The following is a 17,128-nucleotide window of genomic DNA, read 5'->3' as shown; positions in this document are numbered from 1 at the left end:
CCCCAGCTGTTGCTGGAGCAGGTTGTCATTTCCCCACATAGCTCCTTGCCCCATGGTGCCAGCTGGAGGTCACCAGCCCCACGGCCTGGCGAGAGGAACAGGCCGTGCGAGCGCTTCCCCTTGGCTCGGCCTCTGCAGCCACCCTCCCGCCTTGGATGAGGGGTGCTGAGGGAGCCTGCAGGCTCCACACAACCGCCTCTTGCTGCGGTTGTAGCGCCTGGCACTGCAGGAGTGCAAACTAGTAGCTGGAGGGTGATGATATTTAGAACTACTCCACGTGCTGACTAAGTTGATAGGCACATAGAAGCAGACTGTTGAGCGAGGAGTCGGGAAGCGAGCAAGACAAGTGAGACTGGCTGGCTCCTGTGGCCTGGCCGCATATTCGTGCGCTGTGGTGGCAAAGTAGCAGACACTCTGTTTTTAAAGATCCTTTTGGCTCCCTGTGGTAGAAGCATCACATCTTATGTATTGAACATCTTGTTCTGGAGAAAAAACATGGTGTAATAAAATATCTGTGAATAAGTGGAACCAACTGAATCTGCTGGTGTCTGCTGAGACTGCTTAGCTTTACCCCATATAATGTAGCTATCAGTCTAAGCAAAGTCAATAGATGTAAATTCATAAAAGATTCTTGATTTTCAGGTAAGCAATTTTCCTTGAAATGAGTTGTTCGTAAACACTGTCCCCCTCCTCAATTTATGATATATATGGATATATATTATGATATATTAGCTTCTGACATGAAAATTAAAAGCTGTTAATACCATATCTATGGCATTGATACTTTCCAGCTGGTGGTGCTTGTACTGTTTTATAATGCCAGAGTGTATTATGTGCTTTGAGAGATATGGATGATGAATGTTTTTCTCCCTTTTTTTTCTTTTTTTACTGTGTTTGCTCCATCAATTAAAATATTCAGTGTTCTATTCTAGAATAATATTTAAATGCCATTAACTTCACATTAAAATGCATTAAATATGTTCCTAGATTATTATCATTTCAAGAAGAAGAATTTTTTAGGCAACTTGATCAGAAGTATAGTGCGGATCAGCAAACGTAATATACTAAATAATAAAAAAAACCTAAAGCTGAGTTTACAATAATATTTATCTCTTGTTAAATATCATTTATATAACTGAAGTTCATGCCAGCTTCCTTCTCTATAGTGTGTTAACTGCGTGATATTAACTTGATTTAGTATTTTGCTGCTTTCATTGCATGTTAAATATATCAAGCCAAGATTAAAACTCACTTTTAAAACTCCTCCTATTGTGTCTTTTTGCAAGCTGACAATTGGTGCTCAAAGTGGTGTCAACTCTCAAAAATTAATATCTATCTTAAAAGTTGCCAGAATAAAGAGAAACCTATGACAAGAGTCATGTCAGCAGGAATGGTGCTTGGGTTTTGTCTCTTTAGCAAATGTTTGCTGCAAGGTGAAGTTCTTGATTAATTACCCACAATTGAAGGTGTCATCCTCCCCAAAATCATGTTTTAAAGTAGTTTAGTACTTAATTGATCTCTATTGATTGCTTACCAGCCAAGAAAAAAAGAGAACTCATTCAAATAAGTTTAAAGGGTCTGTATCTACTTGTGCAAAATATATAAATATACATTAATATGTTTATGCAGAAATAGACTAACATAATCCCTGAGCTCAGCGGAGTGTTTGGTTTGTGGGTTTCCACTTTTGTTGTTAAGTTTGTCGTGCCTGTCAGAGAGCTATTCCCAAACTCCTTTGCTCCAATTAGGAATCTGGCTTTCCATCTAATTATATGCACTTCTAATTTACGCACATTTGTTCTTGCTCTGGCACTGCCTTTTAGCTTAGTACCTCTTTCACTCTCCAGTGTTAACCATGTTGATATTTTTATCCAGGAATACTCAGCTTTTGTTCCTCAGAGCTAAATGAGCCAGACTTTTTTACCTTGTAAAATTAACTGTCTGTTTCTCAATCAGCATAGCAGTTGATGCACCAAAAGTTTCTTACTCTGTGGTTTTCTTCTCTTTTTTCCTTTGTCTTCCATGTACCTATTACTACATATGCGGTTGAAGATATCCTGCAGCTAATGCTCTTCTAATTCATTCACAGAGGAGTTTCTTTTGGCAAAATGTTTTTGAGTTATTCTATTATAAACATGCTAATGTTTCAAACTGTTAAATGAAACTTCAAAGAATAGATCAAATCTAAAACTTTTAAGTTAGTAGTTTTATTAAAAACAAACAAAAAATCATTCTGTGAGTGTAAATCCAGTGGCTTCCTATTTAAGCTTTGGCAGAGAAGCCTGCATTAATAACTTAGTCAATTAAGACATGCTAAATGAATGGATTGATGTAAGTGAACTACCTGTAGATTTTTATGGTGTCAGATAAGGTCTGAACAGATTTACTGATTTATTATTTCTTCATAGAAAGAATAATCCTTAAGTGCAATTAACAAACCTCAGACTGTAGCTTAAAAACCTATTTAAGGTGAAGCTAAGCGTAAGCTCATGTCCAATATACCAGTTGCAAGTACGGGATCTGGGTTCTTTGTTTGGCATAGCAGTGTTAACATTGTACTAACAATGTCATTAACGGTTAATGTTTAAGCATTAACATTTAATTGCATGGTGATTTGATTCAGATTGCTTGATCTTAAAAAGAAGCTCATTCAAAACAAAGCAGAACAGAACAAGAAAGAAAACACCCGAAACACAGAAACTCCCTAAATTAGGGAAGCAAATGAGGTGAAAAACTAGCTGTTTAGTCTGGCTCACTAGAAGAAAAAGGGGCAAATTCTTGCAGCCACAGTGAGGAGAGAAGGCAGCGTGGCTTCCTTACGTTGCAGTTTAGATCATCTTTCAGAAACTGGTGCACAAACCAGTTGTGGAACTGCAGCTGCAGAGCCTCCTAGGGGCCTTGAGGATGGTCTCAAGGTGGTCTCTTGTTTGCTAAGGACGTTAATTTACCTAATACTACTCCTTCTAAGTGGTCTGGGATTTACCATCATGCAATGAAATTGTAGTATTAAAAAGAAAAAACAAAACCCCAAAAGGTAACATAGAGACAGACATGCTCTTTCTGTATGTTATTAGGCTTGTGCTATGCTTAAGTGTTACTGCTAAAAATGTAGGAATACTTCATTTAAATATTTTATATATATAAAGAAATATCCAGCTACAGTATCTTTTCTACAACTTGGAGCTGAAAACTTCAGGCAGTTTTCTTTGTCTTTTTAAAAAAATTCAACTTAAGGGGGAGCCCTGTATGAATTAATTACTGAATTTCATGTTATTGAAACTGTAATTTTTTAAAGAGCTTTCACCTCTACAACTTAGTTAAAACTTGTCAAAGAGAGAATAAACTTAGCTTGAGTAGAAGTGGCTGATTAATGGTAATATATAAAAGAACTGGAAAACAGTGGCCTGTGGAACAGGCCCCTTTAAACAGTGATAACATTACATAGTATTTTCAGACTTTGTAGAGCACTTCAGATCAAAAGCACTTAAAGTATCAGCATAAACATTTAAAATGAGCATGTTCATAGTTACGAGCTGGTAAATACTGTTTTTCATGACAGATTGTGACTTTTAATTGTGCTTGAGATTTTGAAGTTAAACGCTTACTGCTCTCCTTGGAACTTAGTGATGTCTTTTGGTATTTACAAATGTGCAAGTTTTGCATGTGTTGGGTATTTGCATACCAGACTTAAAGCTTCATTAGCATTAGTAGCTGAATTTCTGAACACGTGCTAATGAAACTTCCCAAAACAGCAAGTTAATGCCAGCTCAACTGTTCCTCTGCTCTGGTAGAGGCAGAAATGGATTAGTAGTTACCGGAAAAACAAAAAACACTTTCAGAAAGTCAATGACCTTCTCTTTGAAGTCCTGTGATAGAGCAAAACGTGAAACTGGGAGTCATTAGAAAGCAAGTAGAAACTAATAGGAACTGGCTTTAGCTGTGGGTAGGTAGTTGCCCCCTGAATTAGCCAGCCAGTTTAATTAGCTGTTTTTTTCCTAATCTCTTGAATAACTGGCGAGTGATCACAGTGAAATGTTTGCAGTACCCAGAGCTGCCAGTTACCCTCACCATTTCTGTCATGTTATTGCTTTCCTGGAATGTCATTTTTGAGATCATTTACAATCAGAACTTGCAGGTTTAAGTGACTGGCTCAAACCTGGTGTGTAGCTGAAACAGCACATGATAACCTGCCTGTGGAACATGGGTCAGACTAGCTACTTAAAACAGCAAGTTCCTCGCGTTATTGCTTGATGCTCTTTGTAATGGGACCTTGGAAATGTTATCTGTCTGAATTTAACACACTCCTCAGTGGCCATCATAGCAACACTGAATTTTTAGGAAGTCTTGAGTCCTAATCCTATCTGAACAACATGTTTTTACATATATGTGGGCATGTTCTTTGATCTCTTACAGTTTGAATCCTTTTAGCTGGAAAACAGAGCTCCTTAATTTTTTGTTGTTGTTGCAAATACATTAATTGTTTCAGTATTTTAAGTGTTTTGGAATTTATGTATTTTAAGACTCCAGCAGAGACGGCTGTGTTCAGGCAGCAAGTGAATACGTGAATCGTGCCAAAGATTACTGATCATGAACTAAACCTTTGCTGTGACTTTGGAATCCCTGCAGTAACAGCACTCAGCTCAGTTGTCCTGTTCTGGCTTGTGTGCTTGGTGTCTTAACTATTTGCTGGCTTAGATAATTTTACAATGAACTGTAAAAGTGGAGCTGTGAGAGAGGTGTGCAGTATGGAAAGGTTTTTCTACGGGGGCTGAGACTGTAGCTGGGTTTGATTTGTGGCATTCCCCACAAGGGAAGTGCTGCTTGTTGCCTAATCAAGACTATTTCTTGAGCATCTGTAAACTGTTACCAACTATTTTTTTTAAGTTGATGGTATATATTTCTGAAAAATTGACACACACACATATATAAAATATATATACACACATGTATATACATACATCTGTTTAGAAAAGGAAGGCTATAACTTGACTTTGTTTCTAAAAGATCAATAAAAATGATGCTTACGAATCTCCTGTCTTAAACTTTTCAGATAGCTGTGGCACAGAAACTCTTAATCTGTGGACTGTCCTTATTATTTCACATGACTATTACAAAAACTTTACCTGTGGAATACAACATTGATGATAACTTCAGAGCTACAGCATCATGGCCTGTAAGGGTTTTCTACCTATATATGTCTCTTATGGCTGCCAGACCCAAGTATTATTTTGCATGGACGTTAGGTAAGCAACAAAAGTGGATGTGTTGTTTTTATATTTGAGATGGGCACCAAGCATGTGCTGAAGTGACAGTGCCCTCTTGAGGCCCGAAGACTGCAATATTATTTTTAAGTAGCATGAGGTGCTGTCCCAGCACACTTGTTTTGGGTGTGGGGGGAGGTTGTTTCGTTGTTTATTTTTTCAAAACAATAACATTTACGCAGCTAAGCCCGGTGTTGCAGTAGTGCTGCAAATGTGGTCAGGGTCTACTGATCAAATCTCAATGAAATTTGGGGGCTCTTGGAGGGAAGGTCATCTTTTAATGAGCAATGACTTTTTTCTCCTGTTTAAGAATTGTACTAAAGCTAATGAAGCTGATATGCTACTGGTTTTGGTGACTCAGTTTAAGTCTGTGTGAAAGCTATGCTAGGCTTTTCTCTGTGGTTACTTATCAATAATTTGCTTGATGACATCCAAGCATAAAGGGAAAGTGAATATATTGCTGTAACAAGATATCGTGCTTGTTAATAGTGGTTGGCATTTGGAAAAGTATTCCCAGATCTTAATGAGTGACACTGCATTGATACTCTTTTAACAGTTTTAGTTGTAATTATGTTTTACCTTCCACATTATGCTGTTAGGAGAAGGGAGAAAAAAAACAAAACTCCAAAATGTTCTATTTATCCAAGTTAGGATCTTGGGAATGCCTCTCCAAACAGACTTCATCGGTTTTCTTCCCCTCCAGTTTTGTGTATCTGTTTCATAATTCTTTGGATTGAGAGACTCTGTGGGAAACAATGCAATAAAGAGCCTTAGTGTATCAGAGCAGCATGACTCATAACAGCTGCTGGTTTCATTCCTGGTCAGTGAATGAAGTGCTTTCAGCTTCTCTGAGCGTAGTAATTCTCGGGCATATTACAGAAAGAAATAATTTTGAATATTGTCCTCTTGAGCACCACTGTCATCTCCTGTCAAGAGGAGGAGTTAGCTAAAAATAATGTTCATTTTTTTTCCTGTAATTCTTCAGATGGTTTTCTGTTTATCATAAAATCATAGAATGCTTAAGGTTGGAAGGGACCTCTGGAGGTCTTCTAGTCCAACCCCCCTGCACACGCAGGGTCACCTAGAGCACGTGGCACAGGACTGCATCCAAGCGGGTTTTGAAGATCTCCAGAGAAGGAGACTCCACAGTTGCTCTCTGGGCAGTCTGATTATACGTGCTTATAGTGTTTATTTGGCAAATACTGAAGAACATGAACTGCATCAGCTCTGTGCTTGAGTTTGCCAAGTACCTTGTTTTGGCCTTCCTCCTTCCAGTCTACCTCGTAGTAACCTCAAGGGTGTGAATAGAATGTGCAGTGTCCTTAAGTTCTTGCCAAATATTAGACTTCTGAGTTGTACTTTGTTATTCTTTGCACTTTAAAGTAATTCTGTTAATAGAATGAATTACTAACGGAACACTTACTACAGTGATAATAAAATGAGTACTTATTCTAGCTGTGCTGTATTCCTTAGAAAGTAGTGTTTGATGTCTTCAGCTGTTTCTGATTGAGCAGAAAATCAAGTAATGTTTGAAGTTGACATACATGATCTCAAATGCGTAATAACAAATTTTGTTGCTTTTAAAATTACTTAAGTTTTTGAGAGGAAATAAAAATGTTATAAACTATCCTGTTTTAAATCACATGTCAGAAAACTTGCCTGCAGACCAGTAGAAGTTCTCCCAATAGAAATTCTCCCCATCTCTATTAAGAGAATCTGAACAGGAGGTAATTGCCTGTTAGAGTGGACGTAACTTAAGTTTCAAAATACAGTATTTGGAAAAGAAGGGAAGATGTTTGTTTCTCTTGCATTCCGAATACACTGGACTAGTGCCTTGTGTCAAGTTGTTGAGAAGAGAGAAGAATTTCATTGCAGGTCGTTGTTGTGTAAAGTAAATTTATGAGCAAATGTTAGGATAGGGGTAGCTGTAATTTAATAGTATTTATAAAGTATGGAAATATATAATTATAGTAACGCTATATAACTATGTAACACTAATTCTAGGTGAGTTCTGAGCTAACACTGAGAGTTACTGTTCTGTAACTCATTGCCATAGCAATTCTGTGATTCTATATGTGCAGATGAGGTGCTTAGGGACATGGCTGAACAGGGATGGTCTTGAAGGGCTGATGGTTGGACTCGATCCTGAAGGTCTTTTCCAACAATAATGATTCCATGACTTGGTCTGCGTTGCTACCTCAGAGCTTTCTGTCTACCTCACTTTCCAGTCCTTTAGGAAATTGGAAGAATTTCTTAGTTAGAAGAGGAGCGGGTGTCCTTTTGCACACAGTCATTTGACTAACCTGTCTGCCTTGTGCTTTTGGTCTTTGGGTGCATGCACCCACAACCAGGCTCAGCAGAGGCAGTGTTTTGGGGAGAAACTCCCCCTTCTGGGCAATCAAAATTTGAGAACTTTGAGGAGGCTTCAGCATCTGAGCTAACAAAGCTGAAGAAAAGGCAATCACTGAGATTCATAGGTGGTACTCAGGGCAAAATTTATTTCCCATGCAGTCTAAATGACAGTAGCTGACCTTTTGTTGAAGGGAGCGAGACAGTCCTAAAGAAAGAATCTGATCTCTGATGGTCACTGTGAAAACTTGAGGCTTGAAGGTGTCACTTTCAAGAGTCTTGGGCCACCAGTGGAAATCCTGGCAGCTTGTTTTTGAAGTTTGGCTAATTTAGTACTGACCAAATTATTGTTTTCCTGTTACAGTTTTACTGATCTATATGTGGTGCTATAAATGTGCACCTGTCTGAAGTGCGTCATGTGATAGTAATTTTTATGCTTTAAATATCACCATAATTATTTAATGAATACCTGAATATTGAGCTGCTACCTCAAGTAATTGTAACCAATATATAGTGAAGCACTTCCTAGCCTTTGTGCGTTTCCTTGGGTTTTTGTTCTTCTGTCCAATTGCTCAAGGAGGCCCATCTGAAGCAGAGCATGAAGTAAAACTAAGTGGGCTGTATGGGAGAAAGCAGATACCTCTGTGAGATGGTGTTATTTTTAGTTTCTCTAGTGTAAGATTTGTTTAGTTGAAAGACAGCATGTTGCTTGGGTTGTTTCCTGTTTGTTCAAGTGTCTAATACAGTGATTCTCTATTTAAAAAAAAATGCAGCTTCCAAGATGTGATAAATATTGTGAACAAACTATGTATTATGCGGTATGCATAGTTGTGATATAGGCTGTTTTGTAATTAATTTGTGTTTTTTATTTCATTGCAGCAGATGCAATTAATAATGCCGCAGGGTTTGGCTTTAGAGGTTATGATAAAAATGGAGCTACACGTTGGGATCTAGTATCAAACCTGAGAATCCAGCAAATAGAGGTTTGTTCAAGGCTCTTTCAGATAAAATACATGCTCATCAAGGTATTTGCTCGGAATTTGGTTAGCTGCTCCTATACAGTTTGTTTCTCAAGATATTGAATATGTTATTAAGCAGAAGTTTTCCTATGCTTGCGAAGGATGGAAAATGCAGTCTGTTTTGGCTATGTTTTACTTGTTGATCAACTTTTAGTATCTTTTATATGTATAAATGGTTAAGTAAATTCTTGGTTTCCTTATCACAAAGCCTCTTAAAATTTATATTACAGAGTTCTGAAATATTTAATGACATGCTACAATCATGGAAATATATTTTTTTTCATTTTACAGTTCTCCACAAGTTTCAAGATGTTTCTTGATAACTGGAATATTCAAACAGCTCTTTGGCTTAAAAGGTATTTATTCCTTCAAGGAAAGCTTTTTCTGTGCTGAAGTTTTAAATAAATATGTCTATGAAGATAATGTAACGTTTATAACTAAAATCCTCAGAACGGTGTGGCTGTGCAGCCAATTGCATGGGACGTCCTTATTCTTGTGTGATACTTGAAGTCCTCTGAATTTAGCACTTACCTTTCAGTGTAAACTATCAGGTAATGATAGAAACTCTCTACCACTGATCAGAAGGAGCCTAAAAGTACTGATTCATAGAGGGGTCTGTTGCCTCCCTCCTTGGCCCCGGTCTCGCTCCCCACACAGCCCATGTTGCTGAGAGCATTGTGCAAAACCACCTCTTTGGGTGCCCTCCGGGGATGCCCTGATTTTCTTCAGCCACATGGTGCTTCAGGAACTTCCTTGTGCCCTGAGAGGGAACTCGTTAGCTCCTTCCGTAACGACTGTGCTGCCAACATGAAGCCCCAGGATGCCCTATCAAAATAATTCAGACTGCTCAACATGGTCTTCGGATGCGTTTTTCCCCCCTAGCCTGGAGAACAGACCTAGTGCCCTGTGAAGTGGCTCATTCTGCTTTCACCACTTCACTGTGGCAAAAAAACTCCAAGTTTTCTTGAGTGTAGTAGAGCCACCGGTGTTATTTCCCTTTTCCCAGTCTCTGTATAGGTGCTCTTCTACCAAAAGCTGCGAGTTGGACTTAAACCCACCTGGGAACAGTTCAGAGGACTTAGGATGGCTGGGAACAGGGTTTTTCTCCCATCAAATGTGTTTACGGAGTTTGTCCTCTTTGCTTCTGAAAGCTTCTGTTTTTTAATTATTTTTTTTTAGCTGTGGAAAACATAATTTTTGTGATTAGTAAATTGAATTTTGTGATTAGTTGGGCTCAGTAGACAAACTCCATTGCTAGGATAGTAAGCAAGAAAGAATTAAATGCTCATCACTTAGTAAAGCAGCTATTTAAAATTATTTTTTTGTTCAGAACAAGAAAAGAGGATTATCAGTATTGAAACAGTAGAGAAAGGTCAAATTTCGATGAATTTTCAAATTTCTTAAACAAAATGATTTTAAAAGCAAACGTTTAATGGAGAGTGAAGTAACATTTCTGTTACCGAAATGCTTAACTGAAAGAAAACTTTCTGTTGAACTGAAAGAAAAATAGCAATCAATTGTTTGTGTGGTGACCAAAAGAAGATGCTAAGATAAATTAGCAAAAAGCATCTTTAATGAGTATATTTAAGAGTAGGAAGAACAATCTTGTGAGGATAACCTATATGCATCTTTATTCTTCCACAGTGTAAGGGAGAAGGGTGGTTCTTAAAGTTTCACTGTGAGTAAATGATCACTTTTCATTATTATTAAGAGGCCCATACACACAGTGTATGTTATCAATCGTGTGATTAGTTTGTGTGGTACAGTAATTCAAATAGTACAAGCTTATGTTTTACTTTATCACTTTTAATACCTGTGTATCATTTGTAGAATTACCCACAGTCTTAGTTATTTCTCATAGGAAATATGGAAATGCGAGGCATACAAAACATTACTTCTTGATCTTGAAAAAGGATCCATCCAAATCACAGGACTTGCAAAACCTGATTGGGGATAAATAGAGCTGACAACAGCTCTTAAGCAGCTGAGCTATAGATCATAGAGAAATTTAATAAAAACTTAATGTAGATCACAGAAATAGCAGTTCAAAGGTATTACTGTAAATAGTTAAAATAGATATTACATAGTTGCATGTATCAACTATATATGTAATTTTATATATACTCTCTATATAATTTTCTATTTTATTATGTATGTGTATAAAAATTGTGATAACATTTCCTGATTGAAAAGCTCTTCTGTTCCCTCCCTGCTCATTCTTTTTTTCCAAACGTTACTGTCTATCAGAGAACTAATTCCATTTATCTGTGGTTATATTGGCCAAACCTCCGTAGTTCTTGTGCTCTCCTCTGGCATCTGTCCGGTTTTCTTAGCTTTTATCTGTGGATGTAGAGTACTTCTCCCAGGATCTCCAGCTCCTCCTGGCTTGTTGAGGTCTGGGTATATGACTGGACCAGATTAATTACATTTTTTCTTTAGATATATATTTGCTAATACCTCACAATATTACATGTGTCTTTTTGCCTAGCAGTCTATTGGTGGTTCAGCTGATGCTCAGTTTTTAATCTGGTTGACTCACATCCATGCTGGGATTTGCTTTTTCAGTAACATTGCATACATTGCCTTGTATCTTCTATTTGAGGTTACTTCCTAGGTGTCCTAGACTTTGGGCTTTGTTCCATCTTGTGGGTTTGGGAACATCATTCCATCTTTTAAGATTCCTTTGACTTCTAGTCCTGTATCTGCCAAGGAAAAAGCCCATCAATCCCACGGAAGGTGGGAAGGGAGGACAGCAGAAGGGCTACATGCTTCCATGTCTACCATCCAAGCTTGGAACGGAAGTTGCATCTTCCCACTTGTAGAGTAAATCATGGATAAGTTCTGTTTGGATAGAGTTTCTCAGCCTGTTGTGATGACTGTATTTCCTTGGGTTGCTATTAGGTGTATTAAGGAAATGCTTCAAGAGGACTTATCCTTGATAAATTCATGAAGGTTTAAAAACAATTGCTTTTATTTTTTTGGCATTTTTGTTTTCCTATCCTACTATATATCTTGTTCTCTAACTTGGGTTGATACAACTGAAATTTGAGTTATTTTTGTATGTTCCTGAATGCTTTTCGGGGGAAAAAAAGAACAAATCGGGACTCAGCTGATTTACTGATTTATTAATGAGACTTAGTTCACTGATTTCCAGTTAGATATAAATTCTGGTTTAATATCAGTACTGCAACATGTACCATTTTTAAATGCCTAGTTATTGAGGTTTGATAACCGAAGTTTTAAGCTGCTTTCTGTGTTGATTCCTGAGGAGCCTTAGCAGCGCGTGCGCGTGGTAAATACGCAGCCACGCTCTTGGCTGCGCTCCCTCGCCTGCTCCTCGCGTCCACGGACAGGCCGCGTGGGCTGTGGCCTTTCCGGAGGGGCCCCCCGGCTCCCTGCCCCGCGTGGCCGCGTTGGGCCTCACGAGCTGGGTCAGTGTGCGGTGCTGGGCACGCGCCCCGGCTCGCCGTGAGGCGGCAGCCAGGCCGCGCCGGAGGGAGGAGGCTCTGCAGGCGCCCTCAGAGCGGAGCTCTGGAGAGAAAACCGAGCGCCTGCCTGACTGGAATACAGCCCCTTCAGCAGGATACACTCCAGTTCTTTTGCTAATCACATCCTGTCTTTACCTTCTGCTCTTCAACATTTGCCATGCCAGTTGGTCTCAACCATTTTTTGCATATATGGAAGTTGTAGTCAGGTGTATATTGAATGTTTCAGTTCTCTGTTTCATTAGCTTGTCTTCCTCTTTGAACAGTGGACCTGCTTTCTCCTCTGTCTTTCTGTTGCTAGTTTTATGAACACATAACATTTTGCATATTCATGTCTGTGGCATCTGTTAGAACTCTTTGTGGATTAGCCTTAGAGCCGTGTTCGTGCATGTTCTTGCTGTTTATTTTTACTTTCATGTGCTCCTGTTTCCATATTTTCTACTGCTTTTTGGTTTTCAGATCATTAAAGAGCTCTTGATGAAGCCATGTCAGGACGCTACCATGCTTCCTATCATTCTTCCACATCATGATGGTTTGTCATTGTGTCATTTAATTTTGTCTTTTAGAAAGCTACCACCTTTCTTGAACTCCTTTTCTCTGTCTTCCTTCTAGAATTCCTTTAGGACCTTGCGTATTGTTTTGGATTCTCATTTTCTAAAGAGCAATTTCAGTGTTTTCCTGATTTATGTTCACATCCCAAGAGCCATTAACTATCATTTCATTGTGATAATTTTCACCCAATTGCCCTACACGAAAACATTTTAAACAATAGTCTCTCTATTAATTAGAATTTGAAGACAGTTGTCTGTTTTTTTTTTTTCCTTCTCCCATACATTGCTTTCATTTTATGAAATAAATATCTGACTCATTGCAAGAGTTTGCTGCGTAGGCTGTGCCTTTCAGAGTTGCTTTTCAGTCACCATTGGATGGTTTGAAATTTTGTATTAGCACCAACACCTATCTTTAAATGTTTTTGTATCACTTCATTATAAGAAAATACCATAAATGATGGCACTGAACATAGGTTTTCACTGAAACTCAAAATTGAAATTGTAAGTAACTTAAAGGTTTTTTGTTTCTCTTTTTCTTGAAGTTGTGTTGGTGGTGGTATTTAATGCAGTTTACTATAATTGCCTTGGTCTGGTATGTTATAGATAATGGATGCTAGAAATGTAAATATATAAATGATATATGGGTAAGGTGTTGGTAATCTGTCTTTCATGTTAATTTTTATGGAATTTTCTTTGACTTGCTAGAGTCTGCTATGAGCGAGCCACCTTCAGCCCAACAATCCAAACCTTCATTCTTTCTGCCATCTGGCATGGGGTATACCCAGGATATTATATAACATTTTTAACAGGAATACTAATGACGCTAGCAGCACGAGCTGTAAGTATCAAAAGAATGTCTTAAGCATTTTTTAAACAAAAATTGATCACAGCTGTTTTACAGTTGACACACAGTCCCTGATACTGTCATTCAGTTTTTTAGTTATGAGAGTGGTAGGAATGATTAATGATAAGAGGGTTAATAGGTAGAAACGAGCAACACTGCACAGGCTGTAGCATCTTTCTACTACCTATCTCTTAAGGAAGCTCTTCCTATCTTCTGACTCATCAGGTATTATGGGATGATGTCATCTAAGATTATTTTGTTGAGGGGGAGGAAGGAAAAAAAAAAAAAAAAGAACTTTTTCTGATGACCAGGAACTTTAAATGTGAGGGTTCATGCTATATAGAGTCCCTCCCCTGTCCCTAGTTTCTGTCCAGTACTGTTCAGAAGATGTCAGCTAAAACATTTTCTACCTCAACCAGCAGATAAACCATCTCTGGCCAAGAACCAATGTATTAATATCAAAAAAATATTGCAGTTGCCCTTCAGAAGTATGTTGGCCAAGTAAATTTGGCAAAACTCCTATAATACTGCACGAGAAAGCTGAGTCAGACAGAGGTGGATAGCTCAAGGAGGAAGAGAACCAAAAAATATGTGTGTGGTTGTGTTTTGTTTTTTTTTTTTTTTTTTTTTTTTTTTATAATGGATATTTGAAAGTGCAGGTTCCAATGAGCTAATTCTTCACTTTGGGTTTACTCTCGGTTTTTCTAGCTTCATTTTAAATATCTTTTCCTTGGTTGTATTTGGTTAATTTCTAACAGCTCAAAAGAATTTGCTTTCCATGCATTAAAGTAAGTAAAATAAGTAAACATGCCTTACAGAACTGCATTGAAAGTTCTTGCTACAAAGAATCAGTGGCTGTAACAGGGAAGACAAAAATAAGGTGGGAGACTGTGATTTAGTTTAGTGTCAAGTGACAGCTTCAGCTTATTTTCAGTCTGGTTAAGTGTTTTTTTCTTAACTAAGAAACAAGTTTTGTGGAGGGTTTTGAAGGAAAAAAAATCACATGGACATTATTCTTTGTTAGGAAAAATTGGTAAAACTGGAAAAACAGTTTTGAGAGTAAATTATGGTATTTTGTGGCAGGAGCTAATGTGTCGATAGAACCAAATGACTTTTTTTTTTTTTTTTTTTGTTAGTCTCTCTAGGCTGAGCTAGAGTGACCTAAAAGGTGGTATGTGTGTGGGTTAAGTCCACATATTCTTCTGTAGAAAAGAGGGAGACTGTGAAATAGGTAATTGTGGCTGTACTCAGAAGGGTTCTTGCAAGGAAAAGGCTTGGTTTGAAGATTCATAGAGAGAGGAGGGTTTCCTTTGTCGAGGCAATCCCAAGAGGAGTGGGATGTTCCAGAAACCCAGGTACCGGATAGAGCCTGGATTGGATTTCTGTCTACAAGGGTGAGAGCCAAGAGAAGGAAAAAGAAAGAAAATACTTGCATACTTCAGAAGAGTTGAGACATCTTGGATGACTCAACTGGAAGGAAGGAGCAGGGGATTAGAGGATTGATTGGAATGGTAGAAAAATAGGTATTATGAGTAACCGTCTTCTAAAGTTGATAGAAATTACACTTTCTGACTATCAAAAATTGTACCAGTGTCAACAAATTCCAATCAGTAAAATGAGTTACAAAATTAAAAATAATAAAATGAACTATGAGTAGAGACCTTGGGGATTGGCCATTTTCACATATCCCTTAAGGAGCTTGATGTTGTGAAAACCTTCATGTGTTTCCAAGCTTAGAAATAGAAAGGAGAAAACACAACAGGAAAAATACTGGAAATTCAGACAACTGGATATTAAGATAGTTTTCACTTAAGTGAGGGCAATATTATGATCTATATCCTACTTGTTTTAAAATGTATCTTATTAGCAAGTATATGAAAATGACTTAGCATATAGAAGCTTTTAGCAGGAGCATTTTGGCTTTCATTTACTACAGACATACATATTTGAAGAATAATTGCTTCATAGAAGTGGGGTCTGCTACATTCAGATGAGAGGCCTGGAGCTGCAGAGGGTTGATAGCGGAGGTGTCCACTGTGAGAATGGCTGCGGCACAGTCATTTACTTCAATTTCTGAGCAGGGCAAAGCATCATCTTCTAGAAGGCAGGAAATTGGAACTGGTTGTTAATGAAGTCAGTTTATTTTGGAGTGGGTTAAAGGTACTCGTCCAAACTGTAGCATCTATAACTTCTTACCTGCCTTTTTTTTAGGTAAGAAACAATATCAGACACTACTTTGTTGAATCTCCTACAGTTAAACTATGTTATGATATTGTAACGTGGATGGCAACTCAACTAGCAATAAGTTACACAGTTGTGCCATTTGTACTGCTCTCTGTAAAACCCTCTTTCACCTTTTACAGGTAAGCACATTTTACCTATTTTCCTTGATAGCTTCTTTAATTTAAAAGCTTAATTTAATCTTACTTTAAATATAATCAGATTTGTTTAAATTTTAAATATGTTTTGTTGCAAAAGATTTCATTTTAGTGATTATAACAATGTTTTAGTTGATTAAACTGTCTTTCTATTGCAACACCTGAGCACAGTTCATGTTGTGTTTCAGAAATCAAAGCACTTTTTTTCCTCCTGTAATGGGCTTATATTTGCCTGAAGGAAAAAAGAGTGGAGGGTGGGGGTGTGTGTCACATTTGAGATTACTCTGTGCCCCTGACCTGTTTTATAAGACAAGATAATAAGAGTTACTTTTAGGATGTCATTAAAAGCTAAATAGTTCAAAGCAGGTTTCCCTTCACTTGCTTCTGGTACTGATGCTAGAAATATATTATCTGCTTTGTTACACCACTAAATACCACGAGGGAAGATTTTTTTATTTCCCTTTTATTATTTTAAAAGAGAATTTAATGTTTTATTGATGTAAATTTCTTACGTGTAATCTGTCAAGTGCAAGTGGGTTTTGACAATTTACTTAAGCATCCTGTAAGAATGGTCAAAGTTTTACTGAATTATCATTCTTGTTTTTTTTTTTTTTTTTTTTTTTTAGCTCCTGCTATTTCTGTCTTCATATTGCCAGCATCTTGGTGGTGTTGGTATTTCCATTGAAAAGAACTCAAAAAGGAAGTAAAAAGCATGAAAACATCCAGCCTGTGCGGTCCAAAACACTAGAAGAAGAAAATGTTTTGCAAAAGAACAGTTATTCCACAACAAATAACAGTTTCAATCAGAAACAAGAAATTACCTGCAGATATCAAGCACTAAAACAGTGATTGAGAAATACTATGATGAATATATTTTGTATGTTTTCAGAAACCCATTTTTAGCACCTTTTAAAGGGGTTTGTATTTGTTTGCAAAGATGTTTAGTAAGAAAAGAATGCATTACCTAGGAAAATCACACACAATAGCAAGACTGGAAACAAAGCAGATTAACCCCTCCCATGCCATGTCCCTGTGGGTCACGCCTTATATGAAGATATTACCATTATTTCAATGGGCACTCAGGACTTGCAACGTATGTCCATAGGGTCATATGTGTGCCCCTTGCTGAATGTACGTTGTGTATCCCAAGGCACTGATGGAGTGGAAAAAAAAAATGTGTCAGTCTAGGATTAACAAACGGAAAATATTTTTTTTCCAGATGAATGACTTGCCTTAAACCC

The 17,128-nt window shown here is 37.7% G+C and overlaps 1 protein-coding gene across 2 annotated transcripts in view; it reads left to right on the top strand.

Annotated features, from left to right (window-relative positions):
• The window catches only part of MBOAT2 (membrane bound glycerophospholipid O-acyltransferase 2), a 79,677-nt gene extending 62,549 nt beyond the window's left edge, over positions 1-17,128 (top strand). Inside the window, exons 8-13 of one of the 2 annotated variants that reach the window (XM_088533524.1) lie at positions 5,051-5,243; positions 8,493-8,593; positions 8,921-8,985; positions 13,371-13,503; positions 15,721-15,872; positions 16,514-17,128. In XM_088533524.1, the coding sequence (XP_088389650.1) occupies positions 5,051-5,243; positions 8,493-8,593; positions 8,921-8,985; positions 13,371-13,503; positions 15,721-15,872; positions 16,514-16,736 (867 nt within the window). In that variant the 3' untranslated portion in view covers positions 16,737-17,128. Of the gene's footprint in view, positions 1-5,050; positions 5,244-8,489; positions 8,594-8,920; positions 8,986-13,370; positions 13,504-15,720; positions 15,873-16,513 lie in introns of both variants that reach the window. The other variant, XM_088533523.1, reaches the window with a different exon arrangement.

Source organism: Tinamus guttatus, unplaced genomic scaffold (assembly GCF_059628265.1).
Source record: "Tinamus guttatus ecotype Peru unplaced genomic scaffold, ASM5962826v1 Tinamus_guttatus_pri_ptg000508l, whole genome shotgun sequence".
Classification (NCBI taxonomy): Eukaryota; Metazoa; Chordata; class Aves; order Tinamiformes; family Tinamidae; genus Tinamus; species Tinamus guttatus.
The sequence above is the reverse complement of the archived record's forward strand: the minus strand, read 5'-3'. Positions and strand labels throughout refer to the sequence as shown.